Source organism: Alligator sinensis, unplaced genomic scaffold (genome assembly GCF_000455745.1).
Source record: "Alligator sinensis unplaced genomic scaffold, ASM45574v1 scaffold527_1, whole genome shotgun sequence".
Lineage (NCBI taxonomy): Eukaryota > Metazoa > Chordata > Crocodylia > Alligatoridae > Alligator > Alligator sinensis.
Genome location: NW_005841958.1, coordinates 693,332 through 709,389, shown reverse-complemented (window position 1 = coordinate 709,389; position 16,058 = coordinate 693,332). Strand labels below are relative to the sequence as shown.

The following is a 16,058-nucleotide window of genomic DNA, read 5'->3' as shown; positions in this document are numbered from 1 at the left end:
GCCCGGGGGGGGGGGGGGGGGGGAGGCAGCTTTTGTGGCTCCCACTTCAGCCGTGAGCCTGGGTTGGGGCCAGAGTCAGACCCACAGCAGCTGTTTGTCCCCCTCCCCATGCCTCGTGAAGCCTCTGACCCACTGGTGGCAGGTGCAGCCAGGCACAGAGCACATGGGACTCTGCTGTGCGCCCCAGGAGGGGGAGGGGGGGGGGGGCTGCGCTTCCATGTGCTCCTATGCTCCGGTGAGGGACCAGGGCCCAAGCAGCTCTGACAGTGGGGTGGAAAGAGGCTGCCTTGCCCCTTTTCAGGATCTGCCTTGGCCCCTGCGGTGCAGACTCCCGGGCACTACTTGTTTAGTTGCACTGGGCCATGCCAGGCCGGGCAGTTTACTATGCTCTGCCCACCCCTTCCTGCCCCAGTTACGTCTGCAGCATTTGGCACCTCTTACAGTGCCCGCCCTGGCCAGCGCCACGCCAGTGCCCAGCAACTGTTCTGGGCAGCTGCTGCACTCCAGCCCAACCTGGGCCTCCAGTGAGGGGATGGGGGTATGTCCGGGGTCTCCCCAGCTCATGGGAGGGAACCCAGGTGTCCAGGAGCCCTGGCTCCGTGGGCAAGAGAACCCAGGTGTCTGGGGGCCTTGGCCAGAAGGCACAAGTATTGGAGAACCCTGTCGGCTAGAAGGGCCAAAAAAGCCAATAGCCAATAATGTAAATTTCCCTCTTATCCATACTGATCTGGTACGGACTGATTTTATATCAGTGCACCTCTAACCGCAAGCAGTCTTTTAAAGAAAGTGCTCATTAGAGAAGAAATTAAGACTTTTTGGATTATTGACCAATCCCTTTGTCAGAGATATCTTGCACCCTCTTTCTTCCCTGGATTAACATTCTCAGGTGTGTTGTCCCAACCATATTTAGTGACTCTTGAAACTAGATTTGTGAGCTTATTTAATGTTTGAGGGCAAAGAGGGTTTGGTTATGTGCTCTGATTAGTGAAGATGCTGAATGCAATGCAGTGTTGTGCCTAGAAAGGGAGAACATTCTAATAAATGTTGCTCTGTTGCAGGAGATCAATGCAATAGTAGCAAGCAAAGGAATTCAGGGAGATGATTTTCTGCCATCAGAAAGTTTAATATTGTTCTCTACCAGTCAGTCTTGAGCATTCTTTACTGTTTGCCTTCTAGTTAATGGTGAACCTTACTTTATCCTAGTTTGGGGCAGCAGTTCCTGTTTGTGACTTAATGGTAGCTACTGGAAAGCTGCCAACAGCTTTGGAATGAAGCCTAAATTTTGCTTTGTGTGTGTCATACAGGAATTTGTGGGAGAGGTTGCTAGACTTGTTCTTTTAATGTAGATGCATTCCTTTTGCCTTGCAAGAGTATTTAAAGTGCCAGCTATACAAGTTGAAAAACTACTATTATTATTATTATTCATTCCAAATAAAACTAAGAAAAGAAAATAAATATGAGTGTTAGCAGTCAAGCTGCTAAATGTGTTGTTGACATTTGGATAGTAATTTTCCAAGTGTAATTATTAAGTACATTGACATCTTCCACACTTATGACAGTGGAGTTGCATGCTTGTTTGTACAATAATGAGTCTTTTAATACTTCTGTCTGGTTCCACGTGATACTTGGCCTTTCCTGCCTTGTTCTTAAACTAAATAAATGGCTGATAAGAGACTACCAAGTCCCACAAAAATAAGGTATGGACAAACTTTAATGTTTCCCCCCCAGCTCTAATAACACAAGTCAGCATGGGTGCCTTTGTTTTCCGTGTGCACTGGTTTTATAGATATTGGCAGAAATGTGAATAGTTCTGGGAGCACTTCTAATTACCACAGGTGAAGCAATAGCAACCTCACCTGAATAGTTTAAAAATGATGACCTACCTTTAATGTGGTAGAGATGAAGTAGCAGATCTCTGCCCCCCCCCCCCCGCTTTCTACATGCTGTATTTACCCAAATCCAAGACAACTTTGAATTTAAGATAACCCCCTACAAATTAAGTTCTATACTTGGAAAATTAAATATTTGTTATAATTCACATGTAGAAAATCTAATTATTGGAGGGTTGTCTTAAAATCTTTTCCCCCATCACTGTGACACGGAGAGCAGCGGTGGTAGGGCAGCAAGTAGCGGGGGAACAGATGGTCTGAACCCAGTCGCTTGCCTACCCTGCACCTTGCTGCTCCCTGGCTCTGTGGTGGGTCCCTCACTACTTCCTGGGTCTGCTCGGGACCCATTTTTCCTGAGTAAATATGGTCATTCAGTAAAAATGAAAGGGAGCTGTCTATAATTTTTTTTAAAGATGTTTGAGGTGTAATAGGATTGTCTCTGTGATTTCTGTTCTATTGATGACTCTCTCTCCCCTCTGTCTTCTCCCCCCATCTTCCCCTCCATCTTCGCCCTCCCCCACAGATCTACCATGGTGGTTGCTTTTAATTCGGCAGAAAGCATTGATTGGCAAACTCCCAGGAGGCCATGAAGTGTGCAAAATAACCAAGATTGCAGTGATTCCACTCTCTGAAACAGAGCCTCAGGATCTGGAGCTGGAGGTATAATTTTAAAATTGTGACTTCTATTTTAAAAGCCCAGCAGTTAGGGGAAAAAAAAGTGCTTTGTCTGCACAGGGAGGGTTAAATATGAAATGTGTGTGCATATCCAATCAGCAGATATGCTCACACCACCTTCTGGTCACAGGACCCATTTTTCTTATGTCATCTACTAATATATCTACGTGCAGACATGTACATAAAGACCATTTTGTTATCGCCCTTGTCTTTGTTGTTACCCTTTCTTACTCAGGTAGAAGGGCATTTCATTTAAATGGAAAAACACTAGGACAAATAGCCAGTCACAGCCAGAGCTAGTTCTTTTAGGTGGACTTTCAACAAAACAGAAAATCATTTTGCAAGGAACTTACTGCTGAGTCTCCTGATAAATGTAAGACAGATGAGGTGGGACAGGAACCTTGTAAAAAGGAAATTTCTCTAACTTGCCCTTTTAGGAGATAGGCGAGCTCCTTCCAGGGCTCTGTGTGTGTTGGTACTGTTGAAAGAGTGCTATTTTACCCTCTTAATTTGAGCATTGCTTGGCCTGAGTAGGAGGCAGCACGCTTCTGCATAGGTGCCCTGGGACCAATTTTGTAACGTGCCTCTTATAAAAGTCCTGTGTTGCCTTAAAGGGGCTTCTGTTGCTATGACTACTCTACTCGAGAACTGTCCTAAAGGAGAGGAACGAGGGGAAAACATACAAACTCAATAAAACCCAGAGGCAGTACTGACTTGCATCCTGGTTGAGGAGGAAAGGAGTGCAGAGGACTGGAGGCTCGCTAGTCTCCTTATGCCCTGTTGAGGAAGCTTGCAGAGTGACCACATGAGTGAGACTTGTGATGCTTCGAGGAAGGGCATAGTTTGCCACAGATAAAGAAGTCACCAGTTTCTCTCAATAAAACAGGGAGCATGCAGTCCATGATTTATGATAATCAGGAGTTTCATTAGAAGATGAATTACCATTGTGTGTGTGTGTGTGTGTGTGTGTGTGAGAGAGAGAGATTTGTTTTGTGGCTTTCAGTAAAATATCTTTCTGGTATACTGTAATACAGTACAATAAATTCAGTATCTTTGAGACATTTGTGTATCCAGCATGCATTGGCTGAAGATCTGTTAGGACATGGGTTTTCAAGCTTTTTAATAAGTGTACCCCCAGCAGCTGGATGCAAGGCGGGGGGAAGGGGGGAGTGGTGCGTGGCCAGATGTGGAGCAGCGGGGTGGTGGGTGGCGGTGGCAGCTGCCTTGTGCGAGCGAGGTCCCCCCTGCGTCCGGCTGGCTGGACGGCTCCTGTGTGGCCTGCAGAGGGGTGCCGCTGCCCTCGCCCCCTACCCAGCCCTGCTCCTGGAAGCAGGCACAGCAACACACTCCACGCTGCTGTGGGGGCTGCCAGGAAGCCGAGTCTGGCAGCTGTGCTGCCCCCACCCCGGCACACATCTACAGGTGGCAGGGCTGGCCACATGCGCCATAGCCTGGGATGCCCCCTCTGTACCTGGGCTGGGTGGGGTGAGGGTCCTGCCACAGGCTAGATAGAATCTCTTGGCAGGTTGGATCCCTACCCAGGGCTGTATTTTGCCCACCCCTGGTCTAAACAGATGTAGCTGTTTATCAGTCAGAGGATACCATTACAGGCTGCTCCTCTGTAGCTGTTACAGCTGCATGATTTTGTAGCAATTGGTATATTTCAGGATGACAGAAAAATATATTTTAATTAAAGGCATAGGTTTTACATTTGCTCTGGAGATGGGTATGAAGTGTTAACTTTAACCGATTCACTGTCTTTACTACTTAGCTCTGTAAAAAGCATCATTTTGGAATAAACAAGCCAGAGAAGATTACGCAGTCTCCAGATGACACCAAATTTCTACTTAAGACCCTCACTCAAATTAAATCAAATGTGTCTGCTCCAAATAAAAAGAAGGTGAGGAACCATTTAATTTGTGTGACTTTTCAAAGCATTTAGACTTTGTCGTTTTGAAGATTGTGTTCAACTCATTTTGAGATCTCTAAGGTACTAGATGGCAGAAATCTGATTTAGCAAAACATCTTGGTTGACTAGTACTTTTCAAAATTTCCCAGATTACTTCCAGTTTCACGCTTCTGTCTATGGACTGTGCCCATGTCCATGTCGCTTGTACTTCTTTCTGGAAGCTGCTCTTGGCAGAAGTGTTTTCTGATTCATGAAATGCATGATGGCTTTGTGCCCAGTATCTCCATGCAGAATGAAGCGCTTTGTTTTATTAAAGTGTTTTGATCTTGCTTGTATTTTGATCAGCAATTTTTGGTGCCTTCTGTTGGGAATATATCTTTTAGGCTCTGTGTGCCAGTCTGTAACTTGATTTATTGAAAAGGATATACTATTTTTTCTTGAAGATTAAAGAAAGTAAAGAGAAAGAGAAGCTGGAAAAGAGATTATTGGAGGAACTATTTAAAATGTTCATGGATTCGGACTCCTTCTACTACAGTCTGACTTATGACCTAACAAACTCTGTACAGAGGCAAAGTGCATGTGAGAAAACTGATTTGCCACTCTGGAGGAAAGTAAGTATTTTGCACAGTAATCCTATGAAGTAAATTTGTATCCTCAATATAGATTGACTATGTGCTCCAAGTTCTACTGGTATTCATTTGGCAGTTGGACTGGTCAGATCATCTGTGTAATTCTGATATACAGATATACAAAAATCTGACTAAGGTTTTGGTCCTACTGCAGGCTTCTTCCTAGTGCAGAGAGCAAAAATGATGAGAGCATCTCCAGAGCTCTGATTTTTCTCTCAATATTTCAGATAGCAAAAAGCAAAGAGGTGGGAACTGGATAACTATGCACAGGTGGTGACTGACTGTTGGACAGTCTCTCCTGTGACTTCACTGAGAAGCTCTGCAAAACCTCATTAAAAATACTGTAATTTTTACTCTGTTGCAGGTTGATGACAGATTCTTTTGGAACAAACACATGATTCAGGATCTCATAAACATTGGTGTGAGTAACTTGTCACTTACATAAATTATGTGTTCAGAGCTGATTAGAAAGAGTTTTTTTCTTTAGTAGGAGAATGTCCATGATTTTCTGCTTTCCTTGGAAATCAGTGTGCTGGACAGCTCAGTAATTGGACTATTCACCAGCCTCCAGGCATCTTAGTAGCTGGCCTGCTCCTGTCTTACCTTTTGGAGCGGGGCAGCCAGCTGGCAGGGTCATCAACTGCCTATTTGGCAAGTGGCCAGTTTGAAGTATCCTGTCCATATTAGACATGTGTAGGAATCGGTTCCAACTCAGCAGCACAGAATAGTATTATGCATGCTTTATGACAGAACTGACCTGACAAGCCAGCTGCCTGGGGAATTGGGGAGCCTGGATTCTAGTTCAGCTTCTGTTTTCTTAACACCATTTTTCCAGCCTTTTCCTTCTGTGAAGAACTTTGAATTTTTAAAATACTTTTTTCCAGCTTGAGAAATGAGGCTTTTTCAAGAGGAAGGCTGTTCCCCATGTTACTTATAGTGCAGGTAGCATCTGGGAACTGTTGTGTTAGTGTTAATTTTTATGACTAATGGACTAGCCTTGAAGGTGGCATATAACCTACTTTTTAATGAAGCTTTTCTAATTTATATTTAAGATACTAACCTAAATTTTCAAGATTACTGTAGTAGAATAGCAGAGTTCCTAACCATTTAAAAGGTCAACATGTATAATAAAGCACAAAGACTTTCTTCTGGTAAAGGTGACACATTTGGGCTTGCTAGAAACTTCAAGACATTTTCAGATACTAATTTTGATCACTGTACACTTGATCTGAAACTCTTCTGTTTGTAAGAACTTAATTCAAAAGATGAATGAAACATGTAATTCTTGTGGCACCTTATCTTGACAGGGTCCTTTTACTCAAAGTATTTTCATTGTTGACAATGATTCCAAAGAGCCAGACAAAGTAAATTATTGTTAATGTGGGAAGAGATGAATTTTACAAAAGTGAAGAAAGCTGATTTTTTTTACCCCCACCCAGTACCAATAGAGAGAGGTAGTTAGTCGCATTAATCTTTAAGGCTAGGGACAGACATTTAAAAAGCCTGAGCGTTAGTCTAACTTGGCTAGGCTGAAACAGTTTGCAAGTGTACAGACATTCCCTCTGGACTGAGCCTCCCTTCCCTTGTACACTGCTGAGCTGAGGAGGTGTGGCCAGGTTCTGGCAGGATGCTCTGATTAGGGAGGGGATCCCCCTCCTTCTCTACTCCTGACACGTGAGTTGATAACTCAGCGTTTAGCACCCCATCAAGAAAACAAAAGCCTCTCCCATTAGTTCAAGCTCTTCCTAAACAACAAGGAAGGAATGGAGGGACATTACCAGCTGACCTGTTGATTAGCTCCAAAAAGCTGTAAATGGACACTGTCCTGTCTAACTTACACAGACACCTCTCAGCATTAGCTAGCATACCACAGTCTGGCTATGTCTGTGCTGTGGGAGAGGGGACGTGGGTAATCCCTACTTGAGCAGGGAGTGGTGGGGTGGGTGGAGCAGGAGGGAAGCCAGGCAGAGACTGCTGGAGCTCCAGCCAGGGAGCAGAGGGGGGAGCCAGTCCTGCACTGGAGCAGAGAGCCCCTCTCAGGGCTACAAAGCATCTGGGATGCTGGGGGATAACTCTGGTTTAAGTTAAACCAGACAGACATTGCATAAACCGGTTTGACCCAAATCAGTTAAGTCTGATACTACATTTAACCAGGTTTATCTCAAACTGGTTTTGGCCATTTTGATATTGGTTTATGTGCACTGAATGTCTGTTCTGTTACAAGTTTAAACCAGTTTCTGATCACTTATCCAGTTTTATGTGTAATGTCTGTCCTTAACCTAAGACAGTGCTAATAAAGGAGGTGGTGTTTTTCTGGTAACTTCTGTGAGAGTAGAGCTTGGTTGGTAAACCACCATGACAGTTAAGGGTGGTGTCATCTGTGCAACAGTGGACATTTATTATGGATGTTAGAAATTTCAGTATGCATATCTTAATTCGATTTAATTACAGGAGTTTTCTCCATCCTTGCCTGGGAAGGATATTCTTCATTCTTCCACTTGACAGATCATTTGAATTTTGTATTTTAATGAAGAATAAATTCAAGCAGGAGACCCTAAAGAGTAATACATATTCACCTTCGAAACAAGCTGTGGTCTATTTTTAAAGTATAATTAAAGGGGCTTGGTTTCTTTTTGGACAGCATAGAAGCAGTCACTCTTTGCGGTCTTAAGTAAGATTTATAGCCAAAATCTATATAGACCAAAAAGCTTCTTGCTGTCTATTTTTTCTTTTTCTGTCTCTTGCCGGTTAAATTGCTCAAACTGAAGAAATTGATGAACTTACCGATAAGGGAGAATGACAATATTGTTCTAATTTTCAAGGCAAACTTTTTTGACTGTGTGCTGGGTGAGAATTTAGGCAGGAGAAGCCAAAAAGTTGTGGGACACTGTTTTGAGTTGATGGCTTATGTAGAAGCCCATCACGAGATAAGAAAAACAACCTAATTTCCCAAGCAAGCTGTAAATTCAGTTATGCTGCTTTTTCCCATATGCTTTTGGAATTATTTAGGTATTTTGCATCTGGAAGGTCAGAGTGGAGTCTTTCCACTATGACATGAATAAAATCCTAGAAGTATTTGTTACTAATTTTAGTTAACTTTAGTCAATGAGCCTTAAAGCAAAAGAACGTATTTGACTACTGTCAAAAGAGAAAATATATAAAATCCATGTGAAAGTGTAACTTTCAATTAATAAAAAGGGCACACTTCTTAATACAGCATATAACTCTCTACTCTTGCTCTTCACCCTGTCCTAAACAAAAAGTCCTTTGAGTTAACTAATTAAAAGCATCAGAGCCTTTAGAAGAAACTAAATGATGAGACAAGGGAGTCTGAATTTTGGTTGGACTGGGTTAGATATTGAGAAGACCTTTTCAGATGTAGAATAACACCAGGCATTCTTGATATAATAATAACTATCAGAAGCCTTTACACATTGAGCAGATATTTAGGGTGTCCCCCAGCCCTCTCCCCCGCCATATTACAACTGTTAATGTAATATTTTGTAATTTACAGAATGATGAAGTAGACTTCTGGATTATACCCATCATTCAGGGGTTTGTACAGATTGAAGAGCTTGTAGTTAATTACAATGAGTCATCCGATGATGAGAAAAGCAGTCCAGAGACGCCTCCTCAGGAGTCTACTTGTGTTGATGACATTCACCCACGATTTCTGGTTGCGCTCATCTCACGCCGAAGTCGGCATAGAGCTGGTAAGCACAGAGGCCCAAAATGAGCCCAAGTATAATTTACAAACAATATTAAATTAGATGCAACTCTAAATTAATTCCTGAAATGTAAAAGTAAAACTTTTAAGAGTGTTGCATGAGTGGTTAAATGTATCTTTTTTCTGTGGGTATCTACCATAACCTAATATTTACTTTATAAAGGACTTCACATTTCCTGCTGCACTTGTTCAGCTGTTCCTTCTGTGGGTTTCCTTACGTCTATTATTTTCATTTTCATAATAGTTGGGAAGAGTTCACTGTTTACCTTTAAAAAAAAAAATCAGAACCCTGGTGGCTATAGCTTTAATATGAAACATATTAAACATTTTAAATGCTTATTTGTAAGTATTCAAATAATTTTATGAGGTTGGAGCATCACTGTTTTTACTAACAGGTTGACTTAACAGATCAGATCTTGATGTCTTAATAACATTATTTTGTACAGCACTTCAAGAATAATTGTTGGATGTGTTCCCAAATATTACCATTTTTATCTTTCTTGCTTACATCTGTGTTTTGCCTTATTATTCCAGGTCGATTCTATCTTAAGGAGCTGTCTCAAAGCATGTACTGGTTATTCCTTCCTAACTTTTCTGCAAATTTCAGTAATTGTGCAGGGTACTTCTTATACCTGCGACTAATTTAGTGTTAAAACTACAATATTAAGAAAAAATGGTTCCTTTACATTTATAAATAGACTTTGGCAATCTATCCTGTACCTGCTTGAGGACCTCTGGAATTATTTTTTGGGGATGAGGGGAAGAAAAGGATGCGTGATTTTTAAAGTGTAGACATTGCCAATAAGCTTAACACTATATTACTACTTTTACTTGTTCACCCATACTACAGTTTAATTAAGGCATTGCAATGAGATTCTAAAATTTGGTGCATCAGACTTTTATACTTGTTTTTCATGCTTCCACTTCGTATTTAACTGTATTTGAATGTAACTTCATCCACTTTTGTCCTTTTTAGATTCCAGATACAAGCCATCATAGTTTCCAAACTACTATACTTGACAGTCAAGCACAGGGACAGTAGATTAAAATAATCTCAGTAGTGATAACTGTTTTAAAATGCACAGATGTCAATATGTAGACAAAAAAAATAATTCCCCCCCCCCATCAAGTATTCTGCAGCTGAATCTTCAAACTTCTCATGGGACTTTCCTGTTTACCATTGTGTAAATTAGAGCATCTCTTTTGGCTTGTGATTTCAAATTTTAGTTTTTAGTGTGTTATGTTCAGCTGGTGGAACAGTGAACCTGTTTCCTATTCTGTCAAGGTTAGTTGCTGTTTAGAAAGAATGAATTACTCTTCATGTGTAGAGTTATGTATAATTAATTCTTAGAGTTCACTTAGTGCAGTGCCTGAAAACTGTATGGTCCTATTAAAAACAACAACAAAAAACAAACAAAAAACCTCTACAATCTATTAAACCCCCCAAACCAAAAGGAAAACCCCCTCTCCCTCCCATCATCCTTCATCCTCCATAATTTTTTATTTGCCTATAATTAACTTCCACTTCAGTTGTTGGGTTTTTTGTCTTCATCTTGTCCTTTCAATTTTAGTGCTCATGGAACATTCCCCATAACAGAACAAGTTTTTGCTGACCAACATACTTCTAGGAGTTGCTTGGGGCAAGACTTATTCAAAGTTTGTTTCATCCCTATCAAATTAATATAGAATGGGATATAGGAGCCAGAAGAGGGAATCTTCCAGGTTTTGTGTTTTTGTAACTTGGGTGTCCCCTAGATTATTGTCTATCTGCGATGTTTGTATTTTCTCCGTGAACCACTTCTCAGAAGTGTGCAGAATATTTTTATAGAGGGTTAATTTTAAAAAAAATAAACTGATCCCTTTCCTCCTATCTTCTAGGCATGCGGTATAAGCGAAGAGGTGTTGATAAAAATGGGAATGTGGCAAATTATGTGGAAACAGAGCAGTTGATTCATGTTCATAATCATACACTTTCATTTATTCAAACGCGAGGCTCTGTGCCAGTGTTCTGGAGTCAAGTGGGATACAGATACAACCCACGGCCACGACTAGACAAGAGTAAGTTTTGGTAATTTTTTGGAGTCTGTAAAGAAAAAGAGATCACTTAAACAGTGTGTGAACATTTTTGTTTTTCTGTTGATCTTTTACTACTATTCCAGGTTATTTATTTGACCAAAAAAAAGAGGTTGGTTCAATTAAAATGAACTTCAGTTCTTAAGCTGAGCTTGAAATTTGATTAAGGATCCTCTATCCCAGATGCAGAGGGATAATTACATCCCAGTATATAACTCAGTGCCTTTTCCATATGCCATCTTATCTGCTGTGGCATGTTACTGAGTCAGGGAAAGGGGAGCATCTAATCATCTCTTAGGCCAATCCAAAACTTAGGAGGCAGTGTGAAATTCACACCACGGAATTCATTAACATATAGGATTCCTGCTCCTGCCTGGAAAGAGACTAATCTTCTGGGTAACTCAAGGCCAGTGTTTTGCACACATTTTCTCTCGTTTGGAACATAAAGGGTCTTAATGCATCAAAATTAAAGCCTAATGATTAACTTTGCCAGTGTAAGAGGGTCAGAGAGCCTGTGCCGGGGATCAAGTTTAGATTGATATTCAGACCTCTGGATTCTTCCCTGCAATACACTTATGAGGGTTGAGGTTTTCATTGCTCAGTATCTCAGCAGATTCACAATTTTATAAACAGAAAGGAATGGAGGAATACTCAAAGGAAAAAGTCTTCAGCGTTCTCCTGGATCAGAGATATAGATGGTAAATAGATCCGATGTAGTAGAGTCCCTTATACCACAAGCATCTAATTCTGCAAGACCCAGCATTTTTGTATTTACCTTCTCTTTCTGATAGGTTCAGGGAATTTTTAGCCATCTGCCACTTAAAATTAGTTGTTTCAGCACTTCTCCCTGGAGGGTTTATGATTTTGCTGTTTTCTGCCTTTTTTTAAGGCAAGGATTGCTTTCCTGTGTTTGGCTTCTTGGCCTCTTGTGGGCTAAGATCAAGAAGCTGCCTTCCCCTCCTCACCCCCATCCCTCTTATGTTAGTCCCTCATTCGGGCACTCTGTATTTCTCTTATGGCTTTGTCATTTTTTGGTTCATGACTCTTAACATTTAGTAATATAATTCAATCTAGCTGAATGGGGCCTTGCCTCCTACTTGGGACTCTAGATGCCATCTTGGTCAATAACCAGTGCTGATTCTGAGTCTGGTTGTGGTGCTAGAGTGGTGGTTAGTAATAATTTTGCTGATGTCACCTGTCATGGTTCAAGAATCACTAGCAGATTCAAATGACAAGTGAGGACCTGTGCTAGAAACCTTAAAATAGCTGAAAAGGGATGATTTGTTGCCAGATTTTAGAAGTGGCAAGTGTAAATGAATTCCTTTTTAAAGTGAGAAAACCACAGTGAGTCACAGGAGCAAAGGGAAATCCAAAAAATACCCAGATCACATGAAAACAGTTGGAAGTAACAAAACGCTGATGACTTTCTCTGTTTGTGACATCTGTTCAGGAGTTGGACAAATCATTAATCTTGTGATCAGCTCTTTTGGCTACCTAGTAGGATTGTTAGGAAGCTTTAAGACTAATTCAGTCGTTTTGAAAGACTTCATATAAAGTAGTTGTGGTGATGAGTTGTAAAGAAAAAGATAAAAACTAGTCAGTTAATTGGTAGTACAACTTTTTAAGATCTATTTAGAAACAAAATTTCTCCCTTGTATAGTCTTTGAACTTTTTTCAGAGTTTGTTATCTTCCTTGCTGTCTTGGCGTAAGACTTGCTTTCATCAGATCTATGAGCTCTTTCAAAGAGATTTTTAAAACTTCTTTCCTGTGAAATGGGCTTGTCTGAAGCATGAAGCTAAGGCAGAGTGGTTGAACAGGTTTGTAAGTAAGAAAGGGAATAACCTTGAATGGAATCGGATTGGCTGAAATAGAAAAGCAAATAAGTCAAGCTACTGTATTCATGGATACACAGTGGTGGTAATCAGTACCACAGTATTGCTCTAATACGATCAGTTAATTGCATCTCTACCTTTTGCTGTAGGACTGGTTTTCAACCTGTGGTCCGTGGACCCTTGATGGTCCACAGACTGTGTCTAAGGACTTTACGAAAGATGACTATGATCAGTCAAAAGTATCTGAATACCCACACTTACAATTCAAAGTGGTCTGCACCTATTCGAAATTTCCAGATGGGTCTGCACCTTGAATCATAATTTTTTAGGGGTTTGCAAATGAAAGAAGTTTAGGACATTCAAGAAATGCATAGTATATTAATTTGATTCTGTACAAGATATTACCAAATACAAGGTACCATGATTCCTATTCTTCCTAGCTACCTTAGACATTGATATTGTGGACTTGAATATATTTTCATAGTTTGCATATGAATAGAGAGAAAAAACTTGATTTTCACAACTTCATTCTGCTCTGTAGGTGAAAAGGAAACTGTATCCTATTTCCGTGCACATTTTGAAGAACAACTGAAAATTTACAAGAAACAGGTGAGTTTTAGGTCTGTAATAAAGTTTTTGTTGGTCTGAATTAACTGCTTATTGAGTCTAAAGGCACAATTAAAAATAGGACTTTAATTTTAGCTTTTGAGTGTTCTTTGGCAGGTGTTTCTAAGAATATTAGTTAAGCCCAGTTTTTGGGTAACTATGTAGGCTTGATAAATCAGCAGTTCATTTTTATTAGAAATGAGCAACTATAGCAGGACACCTACTATAGTTTAAAAAAGGGAGAAATTGAAGTCTGTAAAGCAGGGGTGTCAACCATGGGGACTGCAGGCCAGATCTAGCTCACAGAGCCTATAATTCAGCCCCTGGCTGTTCCTTTTGCTGTGCCAGCTGGGCCCCTTGTGCAGTGTCTGGCAGTGCTACCCTAGGCAGTTGCTTGGGCCATGTCCCTTTGCTGCAGTGCCCATGCAGCTTGCTGCCGGTCCCTAGCTGTGCTGCTCACGTATGAGTGAGTGGCGTGGGTGGCAAAACCTGACACGTGGCCCCAGAGAGCAGCATGGACAGTGCAGCCCAGGACTTGGCCTTGGTGAGCGTTGTGACCTGGTCTCAGTGGAGCAGCCCTTCATGGCTGGCATCCTGGCTTGGCATCCCGGGTGCATGCTGCCTGCTAGGTCAGGCATTCAGTTGTGGGAGGCAAGTATCCATAGGCCTGAGTTTCACACCCCTGCTGTAGAGAATCAAAATAAGTTAAGTATCATTGTTTTCAACAGTTTTATTTTAGTGAGAGAATAGAGTTCAGAAGGTGATAATACCAAGATTTATAAAATGTAAAATTCTTTAACTTTTGAATAGGTCATTATTAATTTGGTGGATCAGACTGGACGAGAGAAAATTATTGGTGATGCTTTTCTAAAACAAGTGCTTCTGTACAACAATCCACGCCTCACTTATGTTTCCTTTGACTTCCATGAGCACTGGTAAGAGGGCTTTCAGATATGCTTATATGTAATATTTGCTAAAATGAGAGAGATGTTGCAGTGGGACTACTATGCTTCTCTAATAGTGCATGAAATGCATTTACTTTTACACAGCTAGAAATATTGCTTCCTATAAACTAGAATAATTAATATAACTCTGAGGTTTTTTGTAGTTTAGGCTGATGGTGTTTTCTTCTAGTATTTTATAAAAACAAATGAACAAAAAAATTATCCAAAACTTTTAATCCCCATTTTTTGCCTACTAGTTAAATCTGTAGTTTAACATTAGGGATAGCCCTATTTCACTTCACTGTGCATTCTTTTTCAGTCAGTCTCCTAGGCTTCATGGTATGTTTTTGTTTTTGTGCCCTTTCATATTGCAAATTGTACTGTACATTTTCTAGTATAGAATTTCATTGTATACACCTAAGAACATTAAGCACATGAAATGCCCTATGGTTCTTTCAGAATTCTGGCTCTGCTTGTTTGTATGCAGATGTGCTTTTTTTTGTTTTAATATGAACAGATGCTTAATTTTTATACTTACACTTAAAAATGTGCTCTTCTCTGAATAATAAATACTGTTCTAAAGTCACCCAGGGTATGCACTACATGTTAGTTATTCTGACTCGAGATAGCTAGTGATTCTATCATAGCCAGGTCTTATGATATGCAAATTCAGGGGTCCAGCTGTTGTAAGGTTCCTATTTCATAAGACATTCTAGATGGTATGCTTTACTGGAAAAATGACTCTGCAGTTAATGTTCTGATTAATTGACTGAAGGCATATGTGCCATTAGGGGGCATTGTGCTTCTGGAAAATGCTCTTAAATGGGAGGTGATTAAAAACATTAATAGACTTTAAAACAATGGCACACTTTTGTCATAGTGATGTCCTGACCTAATTTGAATTCAATATCTACTCTTTGCTTGCTTCCTTTCTATGGATCATTAATCTTTATTTCTATTTTGTCCTGGGGAACAGTAGTTATTTGCTTATTACTCACTCAGAGATCAGAATCATGCACTTTTCATATAAACAGAAAGACATGAAATTTGTCTTGATAGTTTAGGGATTTTTTAAATTGGTGAAGTTATTAAAAAAAAAACAAACGGAATTTCAATAGTTCAGCTTATCTTATTTTTCACAAACACTAAAATAGATCCTTTTTGTTTGAACCATGCTTTACACCAGGAGATGACAATGTTTTGGGCCAGAGTGCAAAAAACACCCCAACCCTAACCCACAGCTCAACTTGGCATGCAGGGGCAAACTGGGGGGAGCTGCAAGGGGCCCGATCTTCGTTGCTGGCAGTGGCTGCATGTGTGCCTCTGGGAGGACAGTCGGGGAGGGACTGGGGCTGCCCTGCCATGGCCCCTTCCCTGCCCTACACCCCAAGGCATGTATGCAGTCACTGGCACGGCACCAGTGCTGGAGCTCCTGAGCCCAATACAGCTGTCTGCAGGCTACTTGCTGCCTGCTGCAGCTGCCCACAGCTTGGGCCAACTGTGGCAGGCAGCCTGGGGCAGTGTAAACCCAGCCCCTCCCCAGCCATCTGCATGGAAATACGGGTGCAGCTGCCGTCACAGAACCTGGCCAAGGACTTTGGAGCCCAGTGCAGCTGTCTTCAGCCTCGTGGCTGCTTGCCACAGCTGGCCCAAGCTCTGGGCAGCTGTAGCAGGCAACTGGCAGGCTGCAAACAGCTGTACCAGGCTGTGGAGTACTGGCTCTGTGATGGCGGTGGCTGTAAGCATGCCTCCAGGAGGGGGAGAGGCTGGAGT

At 41.3% G+C, this 16,058-nt stretch overlaps 1 protein-coding gene across 4 annotated transcripts in view; it reads left to right on the top strand.

The window, feature by feature from the left end:
• The window catches only part of INPP5F (inositol polyphosphate-5-phosphatase F), a 94,973-nt gene that overhangs the window by 54,913 nt on the left and 24,002 nt on the right, over nucleotides 1–16,058 (top strand). For all 4 annotated transcript variants that reach the window (XM_025200161.1, XM_025200162.1, XM_025200163.1 and 1 more), the window contains exons 3-10: nucleotides 2,413–2,549; nucleotides 4,336–4,464; nucleotides 4,917–5,084; nucleotides 5,467–5,523; nucleotides 8,617–8,815; nucleotides 10,708–10,887; nucleotides 13,277–13,344; nucleotides 14,152–14,276. In XM_025200161.1, the coding sequence (XP_025055946.1) occupies nucleotides 2,413–2,549; nucleotides 4,336–4,464; nucleotides 4,917–5,084; nucleotides 5,467–5,523; nucleotides 8,617–8,815; nucleotides 10,708–10,887; nucleotides 13,277–13,344; nucleotides 14,152–14,276 (1,063 nt within the window). The remainder of the gene's footprint in view (nucleotides 1–2,412; nucleotides 2,550–4,335; nucleotides 4,465–4,916; nucleotides 5,085–5,466; nucleotides 5,524–8,616; nucleotides 8,816–10,707; nucleotides 10,888–13,276; nucleotides 13,345–14,151; nucleotides 14,277–16,058) is intronic.